This window comes from Lipotes vexillifer, unplaced genomic scaffold (assembly GCF_000442215.2).
Source record: "Lipotes vexillifer unplaced genomic scaffold, Lipotes_vexillifer_v1.1 scaffold582, whole genome shotgun sequence".
Taxonomy (NCBI): Eukaryota; Metazoa; Chordata; class Mammalia; order Artiodactyla; family Lipotidae; genus Lipotes; species Lipotes vexillifer.
The window spans coordinates 1,212,400-1,234,310 of record NW_006799183.1 but is presented as its reverse complement, the minus strand read 5'-3'; the positions used below and the strand labels follow the sequence as shown (position 1 = coordinate 1,234,310).

Here is a 21,911-nt window from a genome sequence, read left to right as displayed (position 1 = left end):
AAACTGAGGTTTAAATTCTATTTATCGATTTATTAACTTCCTTAACACTTATATCTACCTATAGAACAACACATATTTCACTTAGATTAGACTTCAATCCCTTTGTATTCTACTGTCTGTCCTCCCAAAACACAAGTTGATAGTCTACATCTGTGCCTTTACCTAATATGCAACTAGCTTTTCTTTTTCTTTTTTTTGTCCTTGTTATTTAGGCAATTATATACTTGTTGTCATGAAGTTATTTCCTTGTCAGATTCTTCTGGAGTCTTTTTTCTCATCTTAATGAAATATTTTCTCAAAGAGTGACTTTCAAAGTGAAAGAGGAAAAAGTCACACCACAACAGTGAAGAACTCTGCTGAATTATTGACAGCCCAAAATATTGAAACCATATTTATGCCTAAAGATATTTTATTATAAACTCACATATAAATGTTAAAAAATTAATTTTAGTAATTTAAACATTTTCATTGTCTTCTTGTAAGTATGTTGCTATTGAGAAGTCTGATGTCAATATAATTCTTTTTTTTTTTTAGCCTAATTTACTCTTTCTTTCTGGAATTTAAATATATATGTACAGTATATGTAATATATACATATACATATGTCACTGATCTCTTTATATTTCACTCTATGCAAGTATTTATAATTCGTTTTCTTATATCTTAATGGATATGTTACAAACTCTTTTGATTCTAGATTAATTACATAGTGTGGATAATGTATTTCCACTATTTCTTCTACTCTTTCTTACTTCCATTTTTAGGTTTCTATTTTGCTGGAATCCCTATTAACAGTTGAAGGCACTACTAATTAGAAGCCTTGTATCACGTAACTTCACTGACATCTTTTCTAACAGTCTTTCCAGGATTCTTTGTCTTATCTCCCTTATACTTTGCTAATCATTCTGCTTCATTCTTCCTGCAATTTATTTCGTTTCTCATCTTATTATTTCAACTATTATACTGTTCAAGATAAATATTTCTACTTAGTTTTTCTCTATGATTACTTGTTCTCATTTCATTTACTAAAACATTTTCTTAAATATGCCCATCATGCTTATTTTAAAATTATAATTATCTCCTATGGTTTATGTTGTCTATTTGTCTTTATCTTCTAGTAATTGTATTAAGATGCCTAGATGTTTTGATCTGCAAAATCATGTTTAGGCACTACTCCCTGTTAATCCTGATTTGATTCAAAAGAGAGTAAGAGACTGCAGTGTTAAGATCCTTAGGCACCAAAGAACCATTTCTGATCTTCCCGGTACTACAAATGTTCCACGAACTCCTGTACTGAGAAGTTTACCTTTCAACTCTTTGAAAGGAACAGTGTTGTAAAGCTGTAATGCCCTTAGATTGTAATCCATAAATCCTTGTGATCTTGAAATACAGTAGGTAGAGAAATACATGAGCAAGAATAGATAATCAGCCAGCTCACTCCAGCTGGGGGCTTGAGCTGCGCTGAAAGTATTCTGCTGACAGTGGGCTTTGGGGTTTTTGCAGCAGACATATGTGTTACAGTACCAGTGGAAAGGGCACTTATAAGGCTTTTGTAGCTAGATAGAAGTGGAGGGAAGAGCACATCTCCAAAGATTTCTATCTCTTCTCCAACCACTTCTCACTGGCCACCTACACCAATCATGACAACCTCTGAACTTCCCAGTAGTTTATCATATCTTTTATAGGCTCCTACTTGCATGTTTTAATTTGCTTTATATATTTTTCCAAAGAATTAGTAGACAATAGAAGTTGAAAAAAAATTTCCCAGTTCACATCAAGCGTCTTAGCGTCTTGCCAGCATCTCAGTTCTAACACTGCAATTTGCACTGTCCCAAGATCTTTTGTCTGCTCTCCCCACATAGGGTATACTGAGTGGGATAAATGCTCACTCTTTCAGCATTAGCCGACAGTGTAAATTTCCAGCTATCCCCTCTGACTGTGGACCCTATATCTCTGAGAGTATTTTTTTCAGCACATCTAGTTTATAATATTACTCAATCTCAACAGTCCCAACATTTTTGCACTACCCATTACTATAGTTTTCTTATTTCTACTTGTGTCTTCATTTGCTTAATGATTTTAAACCCTTGGTGACTTGAAACCCATAAAAGGTATGGAAAGAAAATAATATGCCTAAAAAGATCTTGCTGTGGTTTATGAAAAAGAGTGTTTTTCCTATTGTTTTCCTCTAAGAGTTTTATAGTGTCTGGCCTTACATTTAGGTCTTTAATCCATTTGGAGTTTATTTTTGTGTATGGTGTTAGGTAGTGTTCTAATTTCATTCTTTTACATGTAACTGTCCAGTTTTCCCAGCACCACTTATTGAAGAGGCTGTCTTTTCTCCATTGTTTGTTCTTGCCTGCTTTGCTGTAATTTAGGTGACATAGGTGCATGGGTTTATCTCTGGGCTTTCTATCCTGTACCATTGATCTATAGTTCTGTTTTTGTACCAGTACCATATTGTCTTGATTACTGTAGCTTTGTAGCATAGCTTGAAGTCAGGGAGCCTGAGCCTCCAGCTCCATTTTTCTTTCTCAAGATTGCTTTGGCAGGAAGAGATATGGGGATATATGTATATGTTTAGCTGATTCACTTTGTTGTAAAGCAGAAACTAACACACCATTGTAAAGCAATTATACTCCAATAAAGATGTTTTAAAAAAAAAAAGATTGCTTTGACTATTCAGGGTCTTTTCTGTTTCCATACAAATTGTAAAATTTTTTGTTCTAATTCTGTGAAGAATGCCATTGGTAGTTTGATAGGGATTGCATTGAATCTGTAGATTTCTTTGGATAGTATAGTCATTTTCACAATATTGATACTTCCAATCCAAGAACATGGTATATTTTCCCATCTGTTTATGTCATCTTTGATTTCTTTCATGAGTGTTTTATAGTTTTCTCAGTACAAGTCTTTTGCCTCCTTAGGTAACTTTATTCCTAGGTATTTTATTCTTTTTGTTATGATGGTAAATAAGATTATTTCTCCTTCTGATTTTTCGTTGTTAATGTATAGGAATGCCAGAGATTTCTGTGTGTTAATTTTGTATCCTGCAACCTTACCAAATTCACTGATTAGTTCTAGTAGTTTTTTGGTGGCATTTTTAGGATATTCTGTATATAGTGTCAAGTCATCTGCACACAGTGACTGTTTTACTTCTTCTTTTCCAATTTGTATTCCTTTTATTTCTTTTTTCTCTGATTGCTGTGGGTAGGACTTCCAAAACTATGTTGAATAAGAGTATTGAGAGTGGACAACCTTGTCTTTTTCCTGACAAGCATTAGTGGAAATGCTTTCAGTTTTTGACCATTGAGTATTATTTTTTCTGTGGGTTTGTCATATATGGCCTTTATTATGTTGTGGTAGGTTCCCTCTATGCCCATTTCTGGAGAGTTTTTTAATCATAAATGGGTGTTGAATTTTGTCAAAAGCTTTTTCTGCATCTACTGAGATGATCTTATGGTTTTTATTCCTTAACTTATTAATGTGGTCCATCACATTGATTGATTTGCATATATCGAAGAATCCTTGCATCCCTTGGATAAATCTCACTCGATCATGGTGTATGATCCTTTTAATATGTTGTTGGATTCTGCTTGCTAGTATTTGTTCAGGATTATTGTATCTATGTTCATCAGTGTTATTGGTCTATAATTTTCTTTTTTTGTGATATCTTTTTCTGGTTTTGGTATCAGGGTGATGGTGGCTTCGTAGAATGAGTTTGGGAGTGTTCCTCCCTCTGCACTTTTTTGGAAGAGTTTGAGAAGAATTGGTTTTAGCTCTTTGCTACATGTGTGATAAATTTCACCTCTGAAGCCATCTGGTCCTGGACTTTTGTTTGTTGGAAGATTTTTAATTACAGTTTCAATTTCATTACTTGTGATAGGTCTGTTTATATTTTCTAATTCTTCCTGGTTCAGTCTTGTACAATTACACCTCACCAAGAATCTGTCCATTTCTTCATCGCTGTCCATTTTATTGGCCTATAGCTGTTTGTAGTAGTCTCTTATAATCCTTTGTGTTTCTTTTTTTTTACTTTTTTATTTTTTTTGCGGTATGTGGGCTTCTCACTGTTGTGACCTCTCCCCTTGCAGGGCACAGGCTCTGGACGCACAGGCTCAACGGCCATGACTTATGGGCCTAGCTGGTCCATGGCATGTGGGATCTTCCCAGACTGGGGCACGAATCTGTGTCCCTTGCATCGGCAGGCAGACTCTCAACCACTGCGCCACCAGGGAAGCTCAATCCTTTGTATTTCTGTGGTGTCAGTTGTGATTTCTCCTTTTGCATTTCTAATGTTATTGATTTGCATCCTCTCCCTTTTTTTCTTGATGAGTCTGGCTAAGGGTTTATCAATTTTGTTTATCTTCTCTAAGAACCAGCTTTTAGTTTTATTGATCTTTGTTATTGTTTTCTTTGTTTCTATTTCATTTATTTCTGCTCTGATCTTTATGATTTCTTTCCTTCTATTAACTTTGGATTTTCCTTGTTCTTCTTTCTCTAGTTGCTTTAGGTGTGGGGTTAGATTGTTTATTTGAGATTTTTCTTGTTTGTTGAGGTGAGATTCAATTGCTATAAACTTCCATCTTAGAGCTGCTTTTGCTGCATCCCATAGGTTTTGGGTCGTTGTGTTTTCATTGTCATTTGTTTCTATGTACTTTTTTATTTCTTCTTTGATTTATTCAGTGATGTCTTGGTTATTTAGTAGCACACTGTTTAGCCTCCACGTATTTGTGGTTTTTACAGGGTTTTTTTCCTGTAATTGATTTCCAATCTCATAACACTCTGGGCAGAAAAGATGCTTGATATAAATTCAATTTTCTTAAATTTTCCGAGGCTTGATTTGTGACCCAAGGTGTGATCTACCCTGGAGACTGTTCCGTGTACCCTTGAAAAGAAAGTGTATTCTGCCACTTTCACGTGGAATGTTCTATAAATATCAATTAAATCTAGTCTATTATGTCTTTTAAAGCTTGTGTTTCCTTATTTATTTTGTTTGGATGATCTGTCCATTGGAGTAAGTGGGTTGTTTAAGTCCCCTACTATTATTGCATTACTGTTGGTTTCCCATTTCATGGTTGTTAGCATTTGCCTTATGTATTGAGGTGCTCCTATGTTGAGTGCATAAACATTTATAACTGTTATATCTTCTTGGATTGATCCCTTGATCATTATGTAGTGTCCTTCCTTATCTCTTTTAACAGTCTTTATTTTAAAGTCTATTTTATCTGATATGAGTATTGATACTCCAGCTTTCTTTTGATTTCCATTTGCATGGAATATCTTTTTCCACTCCCTCACTTTCAGTCTGTATGCCTCCCTAGGTCTGAAGTGGGTCTCTTGTAGACAGAATATATATGGGTCTTATTTTTGTATCCATTGAGCCAGTATGTGTCTTTTGGTTGGGGCATTTAATCTATTTACATTCAAGGTTATTATTGATATTTATGCTTCTATTACCATTTTCTTAATTGTTTTGGGTTTGTTTTTGTGTGTCTTTTTCTTCTCTTGTGTTTCCTGCCTAGAGAAGTTTCTTTAGCATTTGTTGTGAAGCTGGTTTGGTGCTACTGAATTCTCTTGGCTTTTGCTTATCTGAAAAGCTTTTGATTTCTCTGGCAAATCTGAATGAGACCCTTGCTGGGTAGAGTACTCTTGGTTGTAGGTTTTTCTCTTTCACACCTTTAAGTATATCCTGCCACTCCCTTCTGGCCTGCAGAGTTTCTGCCGAAAAATCAGCTGACAACCTTATGGGTATTCCTTTGTATATTATTTTTTGTTTTTCCCTTTCCACTTTTAATATTTTTTCTTTGAATTTAATTTTTGTTAGCTTGATTAATATGTGTTTTGGTGTGTTTCTCCTAGGCTGTATCCTGTATAGGACTCTGCTTCCTGGACTTGGGTGACAGTTTCCTTTCCCATGTCAGGGAAGTAGTGGGAAGCAGCAGCAGAGCACAGGGAGATCAGCCCAGTGCTTTGCAATGAGCTAGAGAGGTGGGATAGGGAAGGTGGGAGGGAAGTTCACGAGGGAGGGGATATGGGGATATATGTATGCATATGGCTGAATCACTTTGTTGTACAACAGATACTAACACAGTATTGTGAAGCAATTATACTCCAATAAAGATCGAGTAAAAAAGAAAGAAAGAAAATAACATGCTTATAGATTCAATAAGGTTTTAATTGTCAGATTTAAATATGCATGTGTGTACTACTAAATGCATTTCCTAAAGGGGGTGAAAACAATATTAACAGCAGTGGGTAGACCAGATGAATTACTGACCACAAAATTGTATCTTGTCTGTAATATGTTATTGAATGTTATCTGTAAACTATCCTGGGGTTTTACTTTTTTTATATCTTGCATATGTTTCAGTCCTTAGTGTATATTGTAAGTTTTTTGAGGGAAGAGACTTTGACAACGATTGTAAACAGGAGGTTCTGTCAGCAAGATGGAGGGCTAGATGTAGTCTCCCCCAGAAACACAACAAAACCAATAAATAACAACTGCAAACTGATGAAAGTAGCTCTGGGAAAGTTCTATATCATAATAAAGGGCAGCAGAAATCCTGTGAAGCTAAAAGTCTGAGGATCACTGCACAGAAAAACATAGGGAACATTTTACCTGCATCACCCTTTACCCCAATCCAGAGCAGCTCAGCACCAAGAGTTATCCCTTGGAGGTATTTTATCCCATGCAAGCCTCACTGCCATGGATGTTTGCAGCCTTTGCTACTGAAGACCCCCACAGTCTTCACGAATACTAAACCCAGCTGATGGAGCTGCGCAGAGTTCCTGCCTGTTCATCTCCTCTGGAGCTAGAGATGTCTGTAGTGAGACCTACACACAGGGGCCCCACTCACTGCCTCACTGCTTTGCCCTGCTCTCCAGGATTGGAACACCATAGTGCCTCACTATCTATAGGACCAGAGCTGCTGCTGCTCTGCCCCCACCCCCTGCCCAAGTTCTAAGTCAAGGCTTTGATCCACCATCACTGTGACTGCACTGCTGTAGCTCTGTGTGGCCACTGGGCTTCTAAGTTGCAACTTTGTCCCACCATCACTGGGTCCAAGCTGCTGCTGTTCTGTGACTAACCCGGGTCATGTTTCAGCTTTGACCCACCATCACCAGGCTGCACTGCTATGGCTCTGTGCCCAGAGTTCTAAGTTGTGACTTTGACTTGCTTGCTATCACTGGTGCTGAGTTGCTGCTCTTCTGCAATCCCTCTTGGGACTAGAGTCAGGACTTTGATCCTCCACCCTCAGAGCATGCAGCTACTGCCCTCTGTTCCCTAGGCTCAAGCCACCACTGTAGTCTGTCAACCCAGGACCTTGCTACTGCTGCATCCTCTCCCATCCTCTGCAGCCTGAGTCAACGCAGTGAGCCCCAGAGACCGAGACCCCAGTTCCATAGGAGATTTTCACACTCCTGCAACTCAGACACTGACACCACCACTGCTGCAAGTGCATCTGTGCCCCAAGATCCAGGCACTGTGGAAGTTCAATGTGCACCTGATCCGAGGGTCCTGGCTCCACTGCTATTCTGAGAGTAGTGTGTCAGCCCTGGCACCAGGAGGGATCTCTTGGAGAGAATATCCTCCCATGGACAAAAGAGAACAGAAGGACTCTAACAGCCTTCACCTCTGCGGACTGCAATAGCTCTAGCTGCCACAGCCACTCGCAGAACCTCTGTAGTCTCAGCCACAGAAGACCAGTCGCTCTCTTTGCCAACATTAACCTAGACTGATGGAGTTTCATGTGACCTCCTTGGAACCAAAGACACTGCACCCCACCCAGCCAGCACTCTTGTAGATACCTTCAGGTGAAAATATTTCCACATTAAATCCAGTCTGAAAAGTCTGGAAGAGAGGACTGCTCAATCAAATAAGCAGACATCAATGTAAAGCAATAGCAACACGAAAAAGCAAGGAAACATGACACCACCAGAGGCACACGATAATTTTCCAGTAACTGACCTCAGAGAAATGGAGATCTGCAAGATACCTAAAAAATAATTCAAAATAATTATTTTAAGGAAAGCTCAGTGAGATTTAAGGGAGCACAGACAAAGGAGTCAATGAACTAGTAAAAGAATGCATGAACAAAACGAGAAGTTCAACGCAGAGATAGAGATCATAAAAAAAAGAACTGACCAGACATCTGGAGCTGAAAAAAAAAAAAACAGTGACTAAAAATGAAAAAGGAAACAGGGAGCTTAAATACCAGGCTCTATCAAGCATTAGAAAGAATATGTGAATTTGAAGACAGATCTCTTGATATTATTGAATCAGATGAGAAAAAGGAATAAGAATGAAAAAGAGTGAAGAAAGCTTGGGTGAATTATGGCACACCATTAAGAAAAACAATATTTGCATTATAGAAGTCCCAGAAGGAAAGGGAAAAGGAGAAAAGGACAGAAAACTTATTTAAAGAAATATGGCTGAAAGCTTTCCAGATCTGGGAAGAGATATAGCCATCCGGGTACATGAAGCTCAAACATCCCCAAATAGATTCAACTCAGGGATCTTCACCAAGACACGTTATAATCAAACCCTCAAAAATCAAACACAGAGAAAGAATTTTGAATGCAGTAAGAGAAAAAAAAGACTCATCAAATACAAGGGAACCCCAAAGAGAAAGGCTATCATCAGATTCCTCAGCAGAAACCTTGCAGTCCCATTTACAATAGCATCAAAAACAATAAACTTAACCAAGGAAGTGAAACACCTATACACTGAAAACTATGAGATACAGATGAAAGAAATTGAAGAAGATACAAATAAATGGAAAGATATCCCACGTTCTTGAATTAGAAGAATTAATATTGTGAAAATATCCATATTACCCAATGAGATAACAGATTCAGTGCCTGTAATTCCAATGACATTTTTCACCAATGGAAAAAAAAATCTATCCTGACATCTGAATGAAACCACAAAAGACCCCAAAGAGCCGTAACAATCTGGAGAAGAAAGAACAAAGCACGAGGCTTCACACCTAATTTCAAATTATATTTCAAACTTAGGTAATCAAAATAATATGGTACTGGAATAAAAGGAAGTGTGTGGACCAGTGGAACAGAATCAAGAGCCCATAAATCAGCCACACATACAAGGTCAGCTAATTTTTGACAAGGGCACCCAGAACATGCAATGGGAAAAGGATAGCCTCTCCAGTAAATGGTGCTATAGGAAAACTGGGTATCCACATGCAGAACATGAAAACTGGAACTCCATCTTACAACACTCATAAAAATTAACTCAAAATGGATTAAAGACCTACTTGTAAGATCTGAAACGGTAAAACTACCGGAAGAAAACATAGCAAAAAATTATTTATGTTTTGGAAATGACTCCAAATCATAAGCAGCAAAAGCAAAAATAAACAAGTGGGACTAAATCAAACAAAAAAGCTTCAGCAGAGCAAAGGAAACAATCAATAAATTAGAAAGGCAGCCTACAGAATGAGAGAAAATATTTGCAAATCATGTATCTGATAAACGGTTAGTTTAAAATATAAATAACGTATAGAACTCAATAACAAGCAAATAATCCAATTAAAAATAGGAAAAATAGCTAAATAGACATTTTTCCAAAGAATATACCCAAATGGCTAACTAATACATAAAAATGTGCTCAACATCACTAATCATCAGGGAAGCGCAAATCAAAAGTGCAATGAGATATCATCTCACCACCTGTTATAATGGCTATTATCAAAAAGACAAAAGATAACAAGTGTTTAAGAAGAAGTGGGGAAAAGGGAACCCTAGTGCACTGTCGATGGGAATGTAAATTGCTCCAGATATTATAGAAGACGGTAGAGTTTTCCTTCAAAAAAATTAAGATAAAACTACCGTATGATCCAGAATTCCCACTTCTGGGTATATATCTGAAGGAAAAGAAATTACTATCTGGAAGAGATTTCTGCACCCTTATGTTCTTTTAGCATTAGACAATAGCCAGCACATGGAAGCAACCTAAGTGTCAATGGACAGACGAATAGATATTGAAAATGAAGTATTATTCAGCCATTAAAACATGGAAATACTGCCATTTGGGACAACACTAATGAAACTGGAGATCATTATGCTAAGTGAAATAAGCCAGATGGAGAAAGACACATGCTGCATAGTATCACCAATATGTGGAATATTTTTAAAAAGTCAATTTCATAGAAACAAAGAATAGAATGGTGGTTGCAAGTGTTGAGGGGAAGGGAAATGGGGTGATGCAGGTCAAAGGGTACAAACTTGAAGTCATAAGAAGTTACATGAAGAATAAGTCTGAGGGTCCAAGCTTACAGTACATTGACTATATTTAATAATAACAACCCCATATTGTATACAGTGGTCTCTCCATATCTGCAGATGTGGATGGGGCCCATGGATATGGAGGGCCAACTCTACTATGCCATTTTATATAAGGAACTTGAGCACCCATGCATTCTGGTATCCTTGGAGGTCCTGAACCCAATCCCTGCAGATACCAACTAATGACTGTACATGAAAGTTGCTGAGAGCTCTTAAACATTCTCACCACACCCAAAAAGAGTTAACCATGTAGTATGATGAATGTGTTAATTATCTTGATTTTGGTAATCATTCCACACTGTGTGTGTTTTTGAAAATATTTGTAATACCATCAGGTTGTATACCTTAAATATATACAATTATTTTTGTCAATTATTCCTCAATAAAGTTGAAAAAAGTAAACAATTGTAAACATAATGCCAAAGGTCTCACTTACCTTTTGGTGAAAATTAAGCTGATATTACAATAGCTGTTACCACCTACCTGGCTAAGCATGAATGAAAACCTATCAAATATTCTTCTACCTTTTCTAGGAAGGTCCCAGTTGGGCAGCTCATCTTTTTTATAAGGGCAGTTTAACTCAGGTTTGGGCTCATGTCTCATGTAATCATATTTGCTTGAAAATACTTCTGTACGTGTCATGGTCATCACCCCCTAGAGAACTTCAAGAACTTACAGTTTGAAAATGCAAGTAGGGGAAGCTAGACTGTGACTTTTGGTCACATCAGATGAGAGAATGTATGTAAACGACTTAAAAATTGCTTGCCACCTAGTAAAACTGCTATGAGTGTTTTAATCTCCTCTTCCTCCTTTTCCTTCTCTTCCTCTCCATCCCCTTCTCCTTGCATTCCTCAAGCCTCAGTTTTCTTTTCATTGACACTTGCAAATGGTCCGTCTGCCTATTGGGAGTCAGCTGGTGCGTTGATGCTTAGACTCCATGCTACTGACCACTGTTCTTATCTTCCTTAAAACGCCCCATGGTTACCTGTGCCAAGAGTATCTCATATCAGTTTGGGGTTACCTGGGATACCTGGCTATAAGTATTTATAGTTTCTTCATTGCGGGATATAGTTTATTGACAAAGTATATTCTCAATAATAAATGGTAGTTATTAATTGGCAGTCTTTCTAAGTTTTATATTGCTATCCATCAATCCAATAACAAGTTCTCTATCTTTTTTCCTGAAAATCCCATAAAAATATCAAATATAATATGAACCTACAATACGAAGCAACTACAATTTTTTAAACTTTTTATTTTATATTGGAATATAGTTGATTTACAATGTTGTGTTAGTTTCAGGTGTACAGCAAAGTGATTCAGTTATATATATCTATTCTTTGACTTCAGAATTAATGACATCACACCAAGAAATTAAGCCAAAAGAGAAACAGCTGTAGATTGACAGTCTATAGCTTTTATAGCTTGTACTTTGAATGTCTATATAGAGCTAGATCTCTCTCTCTCATATATATATATTATATATATATATAATATATATCATAGCAAATATTTTATCAAATTTTAACATATGTTAAACATATGTTATATGTTAGACTATTAACATCAAATTTAACATATGTTTAACATGTTATATGTTTGTTAGACTATTAATATATGTGATGACATTTCTTTAGAAAATTAAGAAAATTACTTTCATGTCATAAAAAGCTGAAAATTACTAGTTGCCCAACTGTATTTAATGTTTACCATACCAACTCTGCACTACCACAAACACTGTCTGCAGTTTTGCAGTCTTACCTTGCAACCTCATGGATCCTTAACTTCTTTCATGCTATGTCTTCTGCACAGAATCTTTTCCTTCCCTTTGCTGTAGAGATCAGCTACAGCAATTATTCTTAATTAATAATTCTGTACTTATTCTTACAACCTCTTCTTCTCTCTGTATATCCCTAGTTCTCCACACTCACAAAGCTTCCCTTCACCTGCCTTAGTTAAGACAAAATGCATTGCTCCCTTGACCTTTCCCCCTAGATTTCATACACAATTACACTATTGAATGTCACGTTTTATTTCACATGTTGTGTTTTACCTGTTTCTTCTTCACTAGGCTGTTAAATTCTAGAGGTCAGACACTGTATTAAGAATGGTGCCCACTCTCTTGTAGATACTCTTCTAGACACAGTGGATATACCAGTTAAGATGTGTGGGAAATATACTCCAGTAACGGGAACATATCATGTGCAAATAAATGCATATTATCCCAGGAAGTGGTAATTTATGTGAAAAATGAACAAAAAGTTAAGAAAATCAAATAATAATGGGGGTGTTGTTTTAGAAAGAATGGATAGGGATTGTGGCTTGTTGCAAAGGTGATATTAAATCAGAAACATGTGGAATCTTGAAAAATGGTACAGATGATCTTATTCGCAAAGCAGAAATAGAGTTACAGACATAGGGAAAAAACGTATGGACACCAAGGGGGTAAACAGGGGTTGGGATGAATTGGGAGATTGGGATTGACATATATACACTATTGATACTATGTATAAAACAGATAACTAATAAGAACATACTGTATAGCACAGGGAATTCTACTCAGTGCTCTGCGGTGACTTAAATGGGAAGGAAATCCAAAAAAGAGGGGATATATGTATACGTGTAGCTGATTCACTTTGCTGTACAGTAGAAACTAATCCAACACTGTAAAGCAACTATATCCAATAAAAATTAATTTTAAAAAACTTAAAAAAGTAAATCAGAAACATGGCTTAAATTCCAAAGGGAACGATCTTAAATAAAAGATAAGAGGATTGTGATTAAACGTAGTAAGACTGAAAATTCACCATTACAGTTTATTAAAAATACACTGATAAGCCCAAGATTTAGGAGGCTAGATACACTGCATTATGATTGTGATATCTCTTATTTTCCAGACATTTTATAATTAAATTGCCACCAACAAAATATGTTTGAGGGAATGTATGTACATATGTGTGTGTGCGTGAGTGTGTGCATTGAAGGCCTGGGGGAGAGAGCTAGTGTGTTCATGGGTATGCATGCATCAGAATGGCATAGAAGAGATTTGTTACAAGATTGTGGTGGACCAGCTCCACTGAAAGTCTTCTATTCCCAATTTCCATGAATTTACAATCTATATTACTGAATAGCTCTAATAAATATCATAAAAACATTTAATGTTTCATATTTTTACCACCTAGCACATGGAAATGTTAAACAAATATATATTGAACATGAGTACTCTACTGCAAATTAGCAATTCACCAATTTTGTTTGTTGGTATTTGTCTGGGAAACAATTATTATTTACATCGAAGAGAAGGGAAGAGTTCTGAGAAGGAATTTAAACTAGGCGGCCTTCTAAAATTAATAATCTTTATGTTTGTCACCAAAATTTATATTTATATATGCTTCCTTTCCATCCATTGACTGTTTTCACTGTTAGAATCTATTGACCTCTAGTCATGAGTTTAAAATTGCATACGTTTACCTGAGCTTGTATAGCACTACTCTGTGTATACATAAAGCCACCTTTGGTGAATGATGGCATCAATTTACTTCAAGAACAAGCGTGGATCATATGAACCGGGAGGAAGATTACCTCATCTAGGACACATCACTTCTGGTTACTACAGACTTCGTTGTGTCACTTGTTAATTTTTAAATTTTAAGTTAATTGATTCATTGTGGGCTTTATTCAATATGCCTGGAAAACTCTTCCATAAATTTGATTTGTCTTACATCCCATGACAGAAGTTACTTTTTGCAGCACACGACCAACCTAAACACAGTTTGAGTGTGCTTCATTACAAACTATTGGCAAAGAAAAATAAATAAATAAAAGTACCTTTTCTCCCTCCTAACTTTAAAGAGGTGAAGTCTATATTCTCTTAGCCTATGCCACCAGTTCAACCAAAGGAAACATTATGTTTGAAACAAAGGGGTCCCCTTAAGAATATAACAACTTTCTGATATTATCATGTTAATTATCTAGGTAGTAATTATCATGGGCTTACCATAGCTTTTAATTAATGGCCAAATGCAAACTGAGTCACATGGGGCTGAGGAAAAACCATAGCAACCCAGAAATCTTTTCTTCATTACTCTTGTATTAAAGGAGGGAAGACTCTTGCATTTTACACCCTTGATGAACCCTACTTCCTTCATGTATTGATAGTATAGACTGGTTATTATCCTGTGTATTCCAATGAAAGATTAAATGAGACAGAGGGACAATCTGTTTACTTTTCTAAGGAACCCAATTTAATTCTAGCTGCACCTGTTTCATTCTACACCCCTCTGTGTAAAGGGAAGCCTGTGGGATTCCTAGTATTGACCAAAGGGCATATAAGGAGTCTCATTATTCTAATATCATACATATGCAATTAAAAAAAATGTATCCGTGGGTATTACCTGTATAGGCTTCATGCCTTTTCCTTAAAGTGATTTAAGCTTTATAACACAGAATGGGAGGACAATTCACTGATAGTCTGATGATTATAACTCAATGCTGTTATGATGGACATGATGCACTCAGGATTCAGTTGGTTTCTTCTCTTCCCAGAGAGCATGTGATTCACAGCCAGAAGGAAGAAACAAGACAAATTATGCTTGAAGTTGTCATAGCCAGATATTTAGTTTTAGTGTTTGATCATAAGACATACATTTTTATGATATAGCCATCATCAGATGTTAATAAATGTCATACCAAAATCCAAATACTAGATAAGAAACATTCTTAATAATATCTTCTAGAGTGATAACATTCTGCCCATTTAAATTCTGCACATGGGCTTCCCTGGTGGCGCAGTGGTTGAGAGTCCGCCTGCCGATGCAGGGAACACGGGTTCGTGCCCCGGTCCGGGAAGATCCCACATGCTGCGGAGCGGCTGGGCCCATGAGCCATGGCCGCTGAGCCTGCGCGTCCGGAGCCTGTGCTCCGCAGCGGGAGAGGCCACAACAGTGAGAGGCCCGCGTATCGCAAAAAAAAAAAAAAATTCTGCACAGGTTGCTGTGCATTGATGTTATTTGGCTATATTTTAGTTTGCTTAGATATTTTAGGACCACCACATCTCATTTTTAAAAATTACTGCTTCCAACTTGACTTAATTTTACCCTGGCTTAGCTATGTTCCACTCATTATGTTGTATTTTGTTTAATATCTAAGAAATCATATCTTACAATCATGTATTTCTTCTGAATCCATACTTCTGTCCAGATTGTCTTTGCTAATCTTTAACATACTGTCTGAAAGGATCTGTTTGCCCATTTCTACTATTGAGCTGGATTTCATGTAGTCTATTTATGTAATAAAGATAGCACTTTGGGATTCTTCCAAGAAATGGTGTGGTATGAAGTAAAACGTGAATCGTCTGCTTTGATTTAGCTTTGATACGTAGCCAAATATATATTTCTTATTTTAAGACAAGACCACTTTGTCAGAAAATGCTTTGGAAGAATATTAAAATTGAGATATACCAAGAGATTGGCACTTCTATTATGGACAAGACCTAAGTTTTCATAACGTAAGAATGGTTCTCAAAAGTATCATGCAGACAGGGTAAAAAATTTTTCCGACCTCTTAAGACTTATCACATAATTAAATAATTATAGTTTTCTTCTTAACATTTCCTCATTTAAAAATTAACATTTAAAATATAAAGTGATAGTTTTGTAAAATAAAATTGTGGATAATGCATATTGCTTAGTGAACAATGCAATATTTTAGTGATAGAAACAAATTGGAACAGTTATTACTTTGAAAATCCTAAATTATACATATATGTGTATAAACACACACACACACACACAGCCACACACACACACACACACTGACAGGGTTCTAATACAAGTTTAGGAATAAATGAGGTAGTTTATCCCTTTTACCTTCCTACATTACAAGTCTGTTCCTACTCTTCGCAGTCCATAAATTAATAATTAATTTATGTTCTGGAAATGCAGGCTTCTTAAACATTTACCATTTGTAAAATTTTTAAGGATATTTCATTGGTAATTTATAATTACATACAATTGTACAAATAGAGAATTGAGTGTTAAGAAAATAATAAAATAAAATACAATATTGGCGAGTGCTAAGCCTATTTGACTATAGTTAAAATAAGTCACTGTATATTTATGATGGCAAAACTCAGTTAGGATTTCAAAAACACCAAGCTGTTTTACTCAATTGACCTCACAAAAACCAGTGCATTTAAAATCTGCGCTATCTCCACAAATTTCTGACAAGCCATCCTGCTTTACCACTCAGCAGACTTTCCTTCTATTACATAAAGAAAATAAATCATCACAGATTGAACATGTTTAATTCATCATATCAAACCTACAAAACTCCTGCATTTAGAGCCATGCCTTCCTATGCCCACCGGTTACATTAGAGGAACTGGTGGTCTTTCTAACTAAATTTTTTCCCCATTTATGTTCTTTATCACATCTACTTTTTCAATAACCTTATAAAGTTAGTCTAATCATCTCTCCCTTTTATCTTAATCCTCTCCATTTCTACTATGTATCTCCTATCATTTAGACTTTCTCAATTCTCACTTATGTAAATAATATATTATAAATTTATACAAAATAAAGCAGAAAGACAAGTGAGCAAAACAAACTCTATACCTCTGTGGACCTCCCTTCACTCTTCAGCTACACACCATCCTAGACCTTTCTTTCCCAGCTGTGTTTCTCTCATTCCATTTTTACCCCTTCATATATTTCTCAATTACCCTCTCCTTCAATGAATAACTTCAGTTTTACTTCCAAGTCCAAGCACCATCAAAAATGTGCTTTCTTTTAAATCAGTGATTCCATATATGTCCGTTCATCTGAAGGGCATTGCCTTAGATCTAATTTTACTAGAGCAGTCATAATAATTCTATACTATTGAAAATCTCACACTTACATCATATATTCCCTAGTATTCCATGATTCCATGCTCTCCTGTTTGTTCTCCTATAATTTGTCTATCCTTGCATTCTCTTTTGTTGGCTAATTCGACTTTATATTTTTCTTATATTGTTTGCAATATTCAGTTCTAGATCATTCAACTCTATGTTCTCCAGATGCAGTACTGATGATTTATACATAGGCTGATGATTTCTAAATTTATGAAACTTGTTAAAATATCTTCCATAAGTTCCAGGTATTTTGACCACATCCTACTTTTCATCCCCAGAGTGATATTCAAAGTAAAATCACAGTCAAATATCAGACCCGTGAAAATGTCAGGCTCTTTACTCTTAAGAGGCAGAGAAGGATTATTTTAAGTGTCTAAACAACAAGGAAGATGGAGAGATGAAGATGCGAAAGATGATCGAAAAAGTCAGGGAAGAGCAGAAGTTTAGTTTTAGACATGATAGGTAAGCTGTTACTAGATAACCAAGCAGAGATGTCAAAAATAAAGCTGAGTCCTCAAGTCCATTCTCTACCTCTGCGTCTTTATTCCTGTCCTGCCCATAGGTTCTTCATAAACATTTTTCTTTCTTTTTAGATTCCACAGGGAGGGGGAAGGGTAAGCTGGGATGAAGTGAGAGGGTTGCATGGACTTATATATACTACGAAACGTAAGGTAGATAGCTAGTGGGAAGCAGCTGCATAGCACAGGGAGATCAGCTCGGTGCTTTGTGACCACCTAGAGGGGTGGGATAGGGAGGGTGGGAGGGAGACGCAAGAGGGAGGAGATATGGGGATGTATGTATATGTATAGCTGATTCACTTTGTTATAAAGCAGAAGCTGGCACACCATTGTAAAGCAATTATACTCCAATAAAGATGTTAAAAAAATAAGTAAAGCCGAATCTTTGAATCTGAAGTACAATGTTGTGGATTAGCTAGTGATATAAATTTGAGAGTCCTTAGGAAAAGTATGGCACTTAAGGCCAGAAGAGTAGAAAAGATCACCAAAGGAATGAGGTGTATAGAAGAAAGTTAAGGGCTCAGTGTCTAGGAAACTAGTAGTTAGAAATTGAGGAGACAAGAAGGAATCAGTACAGGAAATAGAACAGGGGTAGCCAGACAAGAGAAAAATGAACAAAGCGGGACACTACCAGAAGGCAAGCCAAGAAGGGATAAAAGTGTTTCTTATTTGGCCATCTTCCTTATCTTAGAGATAATGCCATTCTTCTACTGGCTTAGACACTTGAGATCACCCTTTTATGCCCTGTGTCTCACACCCAACACTTATTCTATCAACAAACCTTTCCAGCTCTAACTGATATTCCAACTCCACTGACACCACACCTTTCTGAGCCATTATCACCTCCCACCAGGATTCCTGCAATACCTTCTCTACTGGTCCCTCTAATTTTGTCCTTCCCTTGTTCAAACTATTCTCAATAGCCAGAATGATTCTACTGAAATGTAACTCAGATAATGTTAGTCCTCGGAGAAGAAACTCTCAATGTTTTTTTCAGCTCTCTCAGTGCAAAAACCAAAGAAATAACCAGGGACCTCAGTGCTAGTGTCTCTGCCCCTGTTGCCTCCTTGATTGAACTTCCTACAAAACTCCTCTCACTCAGCCTGTCCTGTTACACAGGTCTCCTTGGTATTTTTGACAATGCCAAGACCTCCTGTATCTCAGGAAGTTTGCAGTTGTTTTTCTCTCCTAAAACATGTTTTCCCCAGTTATATCATCTCATCTCACTCAGAATTTTATTCAAAAATTATTTAACATTATACACCTGTGTAAAATTGCAGTCATTCACTACAAAATAACTCCTTTTAGGGTATATCTTTTTCTAAATATAATTTATTACCATTTATGTAATAATTAGGTTCCAAAAGGACATAATTTTTTGTCGGTTTTTTCATCCTTCATAGTCTTATCACTTGGAGCAGTGTCTGGCACATAGAAGTGATCTATGCAAATTTGTTGAAAGAATGAATGATTAAATGAATGAGAAAATGGCAAAAGATGAGGAGAGAGACACAGATTTTTCTCTTCCTCAATGCCCACTTGGAAAATTTAAACCAGCTTGACCTAAAATTATGAACAAATAATGTACTTTTAAAGCAAGGAATTTATATTTATGTATATAATATACATAAATTTGTACTTCATATTTAAATTTTAGTTTAAATGAACAATAAGTACTCTAAATTAAAAATACATCAGAACTGAAAAAAATCAATTAATTAACAAAGGACAGTACATAATTTAGTCACAAAGCCTGGATGTGTTAGAATAAGAGACAGAGTACAAAGTTTTAGTCTAATAGAATTATACATAGGGTTGGCCGTTTCAGTAAATATACATTTGCCAATATGCATTTTTATTATCATAATCTGACTCTGGGATGAGTGCTTGCTGCAAAATAAGTTCTTTATATTTTTTAATGTGTTTATAAATTTTACCAACATTTATTGGCATTCATACAATTCTGCAGTTCTCTGTGTATGTGTGAGACATTTTCTTAGGAACACATTTCAGAATTATTTTTAGTATGATACCCTGAAACTTTTAGACAGAGTAAACTGTGCTTGAATATGAATCGAGAAGTTATAGAGTGCACAATTTCTACTTAAAAACTTGAAAGCAAGCTAATTCTTCTGGGGTTGCCTGGTAACTAATAAGGAGTATGTCAAATTGAAAGACAGGTCTGACTGAAGCAGCCTTGAATAAATAATAGAATTGTTGTCAACTTTAGCCTCAGAGAAGCGAGACAGGGGTGAATTCTAAGCTAAACTGAAGGAAAGACTGTTGAAACATCTCTTGTGTTTTTCTTATTTTTAGTGAATTATCCACTGTTTGCCCTTAAACCTTTTTTCTCACTAAAATTTTATGATTAACATAGAGACATTGAAAGCAAATCCTGAAGATGTCATTGGAATTAAATGGAATGAACCTTTTTAGACCTTTTTAGGGCATAATAATTTATTTATTATTCATTAGGCATTTATTTATAAATCCATATTCTTACAATGTATTGGTTTCTTAGAAAAATTTATGTCCACTAAGAATGATCACTGCTTTGATAAAAGATTTAACATAAGTATTTTTTAAGTTGAGAATTGTGTTACGGTAACTCCTGGGTATATGTACAAGAAAATATGTTGACAATTCTTTAGTTATAGTGATACTTTATATCAGCCTGTTGGTAAAATACTTACAAATTTTGAACTATTTTTATTTTATTTCCAGCAGGAAAAAAGTCAAGAACATTCAAGAATCAAAGGTAAGGAGTGACTATTTTACGATCATAGTTTTATACATTTGTGTAAGTATAGGAGAAGGAAAAAAAAAAACAAGACGATGCTACTTTGAAATTATAGTTAAAAGTGAGAAAACAATGGGACTTCAAAATCTTCAACATGATTTTAAAACCATTGTGAACCCTTTGGGAATTCCCCAAGGCCATTGACGATTCTCTATCAAGATTTCCTTTCTTCAGTAGTGCTTTTGGAAACTTTGACACAATTTTCTGTTTATTCCTTGAGTTGTTCTCATTGAATTCCTCTACCAACCATTGTCCATGGACTTGAGGACTCAGGGAAGGGGAAGGGTGAGCTGGGGAGAAGTGAGAGAGTGACATGGACTTGTATATACTACCAAGTGTAAAATAGATAGCTAGTGGGAAGCAGCCGCATAGCACAGGGAGATCAGCTCAGTGCTTTGTGACCACCTAGAGGGGTGGGATAGGGAGGGTGGGAGGGAGATTCAAGAGGGAGGAGATATGGGGATATATGTGTATGTATAGGTGATTCACTTTGTTATAAAGCAGAAACTAACACACGATTGTAAAGCAATTATACTCCAACAAAGATGTTTAAAAATAAACTAGAAGGAAGAAAATTTAAAAAAAAAAAAAAAAAAAAAAAAAGGGCTTCCCTGGTGGCGCAGTGGTTGAGAGTCTGCCTGCCAATGCAGGGGTGACGGTTCATGCCCCAGTCTGGGAGGATCCCACATGCCGCGGGGTGGCTGGGCCCGTGAGCCATGGCCGCTGAGCCTGCGCGTCCGGAGCCTGTGCTCCGCAATGGGAGAGGCCACAGCAGTGAGAGGCCTGCGTACGGTGTTCTGTCGCATCTATGATTTAGCAGATGAACCTTTTCAAAATATGTTTTGTAGAGACTGAACTAGTTAGTCGCTGCTATCTCACTTTATGCTCTCTGAAAAAGCAAGAAAATATGTATTTATATATTAAAAGTTGGTGATAACTTTTTGTACGGCATAGTCAATCCTAGTCAGACATAGGAAGTCTCTTTACACCATAAAGACCATCTTCAGTTTTGAAATGCACTCACTGAGGTAATAAATTACCCTGAGTAGATTGTAACCCTTCAACCAGATGTTTCCATCAGTGTGTGCTCCTGCTGATCATAATGATAGAACTTCACAGATTTTTCCAGGGTTAGGCCTTCTGGTCTCTCCATTCTTATTCTGTGTTTTGGGCATCCTTGCCCACCTATCCCTTCCCCAAGGTGTAGTAGTCCAAGCCCGACAATGGAGCAAAGCACAATTGCCTTGTTTTGTTTTGTTTTAATTTATTTTATTGAAGTATAGTTGATTGACTGTGTTGTGTTAATTTCTACTGTACAGCAAAGTGATTCAATTTTATATACATACATACATACATATATATATATATATATATATATATATATATATATATA

At 36.2% G+C, this 21,911-nt stretch overlaps 1 protein-coding gene across 3 annotated transcripts in view; it reads left to right on the top strand.

Annotated features, from left to right (window-relative positions):
* FSTL5 (follistatin like 5) overlaps positions 1–21,911 on the top strand; it is a 651,623-nt gene that overhangs the window by 53,609 nt on the left and 576,103 nt on the right. For 2 of the 3 annotated variants that reach the window (XM_007471503.1, XM_007471502.1), the window contains exon 2: positions 20,446–20,476. In XM_007471503.1, coding sequence (XP_007471565.1) covers positions 20,446–20,476 — 31 coding nt within the window. Of the gene's footprint in view, positions 1–20,442; positions 20,477–21,911 lie in introns of all 3 variants that reach the window. The other variant, XM_007471501.1, reaches the window with a different exon arrangement.